The sequence below is a fragment of the Neltuma alba genome, unplaced genomic scaffold (genome assembly GCF_004799145.2).
Source record: "Neltuma alba isolate B1F8T4 unplaced genomic scaffold, ASM479914v2 tig00012905_pilon, whole genome shotgun sequence".
Taxonomy (NCBI): domain Eukaryota; kingdom Viridiplantae; phylum Streptophyta; class Magnoliopsida; order Fabales; family Fabaceae; genus Neltuma; species Neltuma alba.
In genome coordinates, this window is record NW_021637275.1 from 21729 (window position 1) to 29436 (window position 7708).

Below are 7708 nucleotides of genomic sequence, written 5' to 3' on the forward strand. Positions count from 1 at the left end.
AGAAATATGACATGTTTTTTTCTAAAATACCATAATCATCTTTCTTAATATTCTCCCTTACTTACTTAATTATAGTTGAAGGAGTATCTATAAGGATAATTTAAAAAAATTAATAAATATGAAAAATATATCTAGAATCAAAACTAATTTAACAATTAGGTTTTATGTTAGAGACCGGAAGAGTATTTGATATAGTGAGCCTAACCCACATCCATGCGAATATATTCTACCTTGTGAACATGTTTGAGGAATCGTTAGCGTCTATGTGTGAAAATGTGTTCAGTCAATCATTCGATCGCCCGACCGCATAAACGCGAGCACCATCAAAACTCATGTCAGGATGAATAAAGCATATTCCAGAATCCAAATCAAACTTTCATCACCATTGCAATAAAGCAAATTCCAAAACCTCTGCCCACCGTTGGTTTTTCAATCAATTTTGTTAGTGGTGAGGATGGAACAAGTGCAGAAGTTGGGAGCTGAGTGCACATGCAGTATTTAGTATGTACAGTCATCGCCTATACAAATCGCAACTTTTGAGGCTACCAGATCAACAGGGCAAAATTTCGGAGCAAATTCAAATCTACACTTATGTTAAAGTGGAGATTCACTAATTCCCTCAAAGCAGCTTTACCTTGAGCATTTCTGGCAGATGAGCGGTATGCTAACTAAGGACCCGCGTTTTCCTCAGATGCTGATGGACTTTCAACTTTATCTGGGTCACTCACCTGATTGTTAATGGAAGTCTTCTCTGCTTGGCCATTTGATTTGACGTGGGACTTCAAAGGTCTATCAAAATCTTGACCATTGGTAGGATCTATCATCAACCTGTTGAGTGTTTGCTCCTGCAAAATGGGAAAAAATGTTACAAACGAGACACAAACATTTCAAGAAATAAGAAAAATGAAAACTTACAAGACAAAAAGCCTGCCAATTTGCAGAAATCAAGTATTTTTGTCACGTAACCAAAATATAATACGGCATGTAAAGACATATGACATGCCTAGTCTATAAATAAATTCAAGAGAGCAGCTCCATGCCTCATACAAATGAATTAATGTTGGGAGAGAAACCAAAACACGCTAACTTTTTGGCTGGTTAACGAAGTCACCATCCTGGGTTCATAGCTCAAATGGATTTCAAGACTCTGATATAGTGAACTGTAGCTGCAAGTAGTTTTTCCTCCCAAGAGACTGAAAAGTTAATTTTCAAAAGTTATAACTTGGGATAGATAGCCCTATGTTGTTTCCTATGCAACAACCATCACCTTGGTATTTACTGGAAGGCATCTTGAAGTACTCATATACAAACTCTTACTGCAAAGACTCATGCTCTAGTATTGATAATCCAAAATCAGGAAACCTATGCGTTTGCTTGGTTCAGTAATCATAGTAATAGGGTAATTAAAGTGAGCATTCAATACCGGTGGAATTGCCGTTGGATGTCGAAAAATGAAAACCAAGTATTTCTTCCCTAGAAAACTATCTGGCTCCTCGTGTCTGTGTAGTAATTTAGTGAATGCTTACACTTTCAAGGGCTTCGAGCTTTCTGTGGAGGGCTTCATGCTCTGCTTGGATACGCAAAGGAACTCCATGCTTTTGATAGACATTGTTTTGCGCGAAGTTCTCATCGATGTCAGCAGCAGTAGTTGCAAAAGGATGATTGGCGGGAATCCACCTGATAGAGTCAGGATCAACATCGGGAGGTAGAGAGTCTCCTTCTTTAAGAAACATAGTTGGCCGCTTCCACCGGTAGGCCCGTGATCTCCTTCTCTGGTGGATGGCTTGCTGCTCTTCAGTAAGAGTCACTGGGGCCAAGCGGTAAAGCTTTCCACACATCTCAACGGTTGATTTGCCTTTGCTAACCTTTACTAGGGGGTTATTGAATGGGTCTTCATACTTGAGAGGCCTTGATCTGAATGATTTTGATTTTTGAAGCATCCATCAAATATAATGATAAACGATAATGAATGTTTTATTAACAAGATTAAAGGCAAAAGGGTAATAGAATCATACATGCCTCTTGAATCGTATCTAAGCTGGCCACGTCTCACGAGATCAGCGACGGAACCAGGACGCTTGTATCTCGACTTCCTCACCGCAAACGCTCGGACGGCCGTAACCAAAACAACAATGGCAACACATAACAAATCCAAAACTTGCTTGGAGTTGAATTCGTCTGTTCAAAAATGGAATTTGTTTGAGAAGCATAAGTTACCAACTATCAAGCAACAATTAATCAACACAAGGCTTAGCATTATAGCATACCAGGAGGGAAGGGGAGATCTAACAAGCTCATGAATTTTGGCAAAGCAACTATGAGTTACATAATAATGTTGTTCCCTAGGCTCTCTACCGGAAATCGCAGTAGCGTCCGATAATTTAGGTTTCAACCAGAGGTGTCGTCGCTCGCGTCGCAGCAAAAGGACATCTCATTTCTCCGCCGGACTTTGGAAAAACGACGGCCGGAGGAGGAGCTGGAGACGAAGTTGTGGAGGCAGCTCTTAGCCTATGTTTGAATTGAGGTCAATAGTGATATACACAATTGTGAAACTCTGACAAACACATAGTCGCTAAGTCTGAACAAATCAAGACCAGACTACTTACCTCGACAGAAATCCATTCAAACCTCAATCCCCAAAATGTTGTCGACCCCATTTCCAGGAGCTCGAGTCGAGGAGGGCTCTGGTTCTCAAACTGTTTCCCGAAGCTGCTTTCTGCTAACTCTGCAGTGTTCTTCCTAGTTCCAACTTAAAATCACCCCGCGAGTTCATGAAATATTTATTTAAGATAATTAATTGGTAAAATTGTTGAAAAATCGTCATTGAAAATTTAATTAGTCAAAAAACCTAAAAAAAAATTTATACAGATCTTATTGATGCTCATTTAGGTCCTTAGTGATTAAATTTTTAATAGAGGAGTTTTCTCGAATAAATTATATGATTTATATTTTATAATTTATGAACAACGTAAATTTTATATGGTCCGAGACATAACGCAATGGTAAGTTGGTAACCGGAAAGCGTGTCTATCTTGTTGACAAAATTTGCACATCTCGTGTTTCATTTGTACAAAATCACAGGGCAGAGGTGGTGGAAGCGCCAGTGATGGAAACTCATTAAAAGAAGATACGAATTGTGATAAATTTTATTTTATAGGCTCAAATACCTGAAATGAAAATTACATTTTAATCGAATAAAATATACAAGATACAAGCACAGCAACTCGCACAGCTAATTTTATTTAATTCTTACTCAATAATTAGCTGATAAAATAAATTATAAAACACACACACACACATGCACCCACTTAAGCGGGTGAATAAAGATGAAGAGGAAGCCTGGGCTCAAGCACTGCTTCAAGAGGCAACTTCTTGGCGATGGAAAGCCCACCAGTCTCCTCCATATTCAAGTCCTGCTCCTTCACAGTCCCAGGAAGCTTCCAATTGAACCCATGAACCAGATTCGCCACACTGGACAGAATCACCTTAAGCCAAGAGGGTAGCCAGGGCACATCCTTCTTCCCGCACCAAATGGCAACAGCTCAAAGTCATGACCGTGCACATCAATATCCTTAGTTGGGCCACCAATGATCTCGGGCTCAAACTCGTTGGGCCTGACCCAAACTGTAGGGTCCCTCCCTATGGCCCATACATTCAGAGCCACTTGGGTCCCTTTGGGAATGTCATAGCCCTCAATTTTACAGTCCTCTCGGGATTCCCTCGGAATCAGTGTTGGTAAAGCAGGATGTAGCCTCATTGTTTCTTTAACGATTGCTTTAATGTAAGGTAACTGAACCATGTCTTGTTCTTCAAAACCCATCTGTTTGTCCCTACTACTTTGTCTAGCTCTTCTTGTGCCTTCTTCAAGACTCGTGGCTTTTTAAGAAGCTCTGACATGGCCCATTCCACTGTTATAGCAGAGCTCTGCGTTCCACCTATGAGAAGATCCTGTGGGCATATATGTGTACGTGCATAAGAAAGCAACACTCTTACCAGGGAAATGCAGTAAAAGAAAATTTTTTTAATAAGTTTAATTTAAAAAATTAGAGAAATAGGGATAAAATCTTTAAATTAATTTTGCTGGCTCTTTTATCTTAGATATTCTTTTTGTCAAAATTTTATAACTGTACTTTCTTAATTTTTTAGATCGAACTCGTTAAAATTGTCTTCCTCTCCTATATTAGAAATAATACTTCCAAATTTTCTTATAAAAACAACAACTTTTTTTTAACTGTTTTTCTCAATGTGTTGTGTGTGTGAGAGAGAGAGAGGTAGTTCATGTAAAAACATCCAGCTAGTTCATGTGAAAACGTAAGTGTGCTTGCCTGAGTAATGGCTTTGACATTATGCCTCTGAAGCTTGAGCTCGCGAGTGGGATTATCTGCAGCTTGCAAAAGGAGATCCACCATATCATTGGCAACGTAATCCTTAAACCCTTTTCTTCTCTCTCACCGTGTTCATTCAATACGTGTTCCCAAAACCTGTCGAATTTCTTACTCACGACCTTCATCCTCTGACGTATCCCTGCAAGTCCAAGAATTGAAGCCAGGGAATGAAATCCCCAATATTCAGAAAACCACTGTTCAGTAACAGAAACTCGTCCAGCATCCACCTGAACTCGTCCGGCGTAATGATAGCATTTTCGGTTTTCTTAACGTATGTCTTCCCCAAAACCATGCGACTTATGATGTTGAGGTTGAAAACGTTGAGGTACTCCTTTAAGAATATGGTTTTGCTAGAAGAACTGTAAAGTTCATTCGCCATAATTCTGATCTCTTCCTTTCTGATATACTCATAGGAACCCAAGCTTTTGGGAGAGAAGAGTTCCGTTAAACAAACCTTGCGGACTTGGCGCCAGTATGGGGAGTAGGGGGGCCCAGACTATGTTGCAGTGGCCGAAACCTGTGTACTTACCGGCGGCGGTTCTCGGCCGCGATGCTAAGGAGCCATCGTGGATTTTCAGAAAGGCCTTGGCCATTTTCACCGAGGAGCCGACGACGACGGACTTGGAGCCTAACCAGATGTGCATGATGGGTCCGTACTTCTGGGAGAGAACATGGAGGGACCTGTGAGATTGTGGGCCTATGTGGTCGAGGTTTCCAATGACGGGCCATGCTCTAGGGCCTGGAGGTAGATTGGGCCTCGGCCGACCGAGACGGCGGAGCAAGAAGAGGACGAGCAAAGCGGCGACGGCTGAGAACCATGCGCCTGCCACTGGTATTGCCATCTTAGCTGTGGGTTTGTGTTTAGAACTAGTGGAAGCTGGGAAGTTTGCGTTGGCGGGCATTGAACAGGATATTTACAATTTTTTTTCTTCCTTGAATACATTTTTATTTAAGTTTTTTGTTCACCACACATCAGGGGGTTGAAAAGTTAGCGGAAGGCCCGCATTTGGTGCGCCTGACTTGTGAGGGCGATCCCATCACGCACGTTTAAAATATTTTCATCACAGAAAGTATTGCACACTAATTTTCTATACGGCTACTTCAAACTAATTCTCAAATTTAGGACAGATAGCAGTAGATGCATATTATAGAATTTCAATCGCCTTAATATTTATATCAATTTATATTTTATGTATTTAATTTCCCCGGAAACAAAATCTTGGGCCGGCGCATGATGTTAAACAAATACGCAGTCCTTGTCCCCTGGTGACGTACTGCACTGGACCAGATTGATGCTTTTCCTCCCACGTCTCACAAGCGTAGCGTATAGGGGTGAGCAATGGGCGGGCTGGGCTAGCCCAAGGGTTAGCCCATAGCCCGCCCATTTATGAATAAACGGGCATGGGCTAGCCCATAACCCGGTAGTAGCCCGTTTTAAGCCCGTATTAAATGGGTTTGCGGGTAGCCCGTTTGGACTGACCGGGTTATGGGTAACCCATTTATTTTTTTACTTTTTTTTTACAATTTTTTCAGCATAGTGTAATCTTAGTTATATATAAGTAAGTCATAAACAGAATAATAGATCCCAACATTTAAATTTTTTAATGGACGAACTTAATATATGTGGAGGGACTCTTCAGCGTTTGCACATTGTACATCTCTGTTAAAAAAGTCGACTGTGTTTGCGCTGAAATTTTATCTGGTCTTTGAATTATTTTCTTTTTTGGGGTGAGATATTATTGCTTATTTGCTTTATTATTGAGATGTATGAAGAGTGCATATCATGATCTAAATTATTTGCTTCAATAATTTCCTTTACCCGGAAGCCCCAAATTCATCCCGACCAAGATGATTCAAACCCAATAGTCATTATTTGGAACAGCCGAACAGAGAGACAACGAAATGGAGGAACACTGGAACAGAGAGAAGTCAAAAACAAAAATTTACCGAACAAAGAGCTACCAGGCACTAGCGATAGCGACCTTTGCTTCAATCTTCAACATATCGAGGGATGCCGCCACCAGTCCACCACGAGAAGCTGCTGAGAGGCAAGAAGTCGAACTCAAACTCGAAGATGGCAAGACGTAGTACTGGAGCTCCAATGTCGAAGATGAAGATGCAGCAACCCAGCGTCACAGGCTCGCAGATGATTACTGATTCACTGGAGCTCCAATGTCGCAGATGAAGATGCAAAGTCACGGCCTCACTCCCTCGCAGACGAATCGATTACAGTTCACAGACCGCTGGAGCTAGAAGCAAACTGGGCAGCTGGCTTGAAGTCGAATCGCAGAGGAGCTCAGACGCAGACACAGATCGAAGGCGGCGGAGACGTAGTGACGCTGAGAGAGTTGTTCAATGTTCACTGTTCAGTACTTCAGTCGAAACTCGAAAGAGTGGAAGTGCCGAACTGGAGTGGAAACTGGAATGGAAAGAAGCGGATAATGAAAGCTTGTGAAATCGAAATGAAAGGCAGCTGAAGGCTGAAGCTAGGTCTAAACTCTAAAGAATAAAAATATTTTTTTAAAAAAATAAAACTTAAATGGGCTGGTATGGGCAGCCCGAAGCCTTACCCATAGCCCGTCCCGTTTAATGGGCTACCCCGCCCATTTAAGTCAGCCCGTTTATTATATTCTATTTGGGCTAATTGGGCGGGCTTTAATGGGTAAAAAATTATTGGGTTATGGGCGGACTAGCGGGTTATGGGTTATTTGCTCACCCCTAGTAGCGTAGCCACAAGTGGGCACATCTTGCTCAATCTCTCATGGCGCCCACAAGCCCCACGTCAGGCGCGAAAGGCTTGACGTGTGTAACTTCCTTTTCTATCTAGTAAATAATCTTTGTTGTGTGCTCAGGGACAACTCCTGGATCCGTGCGCAATGGTAGCGCGTCTGACTCCAGATCAGAAGTTTGCGTGTTCGATTCACGTCGGGTTCAATTCCCAGTTTTTAGTGATTTTAACTGAATTAACTGAATTTGAATATCAAACATGTGTGCGTTTTTGGTAGAATGTAAACCATTCCCTGTCAGTTGCAATTGTTTTTAGATAATTTCTGAGCATGGAAAATTAGTTTTATAGCCATAGATTGACATGAAACTAACAGAAAATGTATACCAATATAGTCCTGCTAATCTTAGCATTAATGTAATAGAAAGTTGAACCAGTTGCATGATGTCTTCTTCATGTCCTGGAGTAATTTAATCAATAGTAGAACTTCTCATGCTTTATTTATCAACACAATAACAAATATACTCCCCTTTTAATTATCATGTATCAAAAAAAAATTTCACATCTTTCTCACTATCATCTATTTATAAAATTCCTA

General features: G+C 41.1%; 1 protein-coding gene, 1 non-coding gene and 1 pseudogene across 2 annotated transcripts; 1 reads left to right on the forward strand and 2 right to left on the reverse strand.

Moving 5' to 3' along the window:
• Nucleotides 1-352: 352 nt before the first annotated feature.
• On the reverse strand, nt 353-2298 carry LOC114732348 (protein MULTIPLE CHLOROPLAST DIVISION SITE 1-like). Its single transcript, XM_028919637.1, has 4 exons — nt 2268-2298; nt 2016-2178; nt 1527-1914; nt 353-845 (listed from the first exon to the last, which is right to left on the reverse strand). Exons 1-4 carry the CDS (start codon nt 2296-2298, stop codon nt 669-671), a joined length of 759 nt encoding a protein of 252 aa, XP_028775470.1. The 3' UTR covers nt 353-668.
• A 952-nt stretch (nt 2299-3250) lies between these two features.
• LOC114732351 (flavonoid 3'-monooxygenase-like) lies at nt 3251-5251 on the reverse strand (annotated as a pseudogene).
• A 1997-nt stretch (nt 5252-7248) lies between these two features.
• Nucleotides 7249-7319, forward strand: TRNAW-CCA (transfer RNA tryptophan (anticodon CCA)). Its single transcript has one exon. It is a non-coding gene; the product is annotated as a tRNA-Trp (tRNA).
• Nucleotides 7320-7708: the final 389 nt, after the last annotated feature.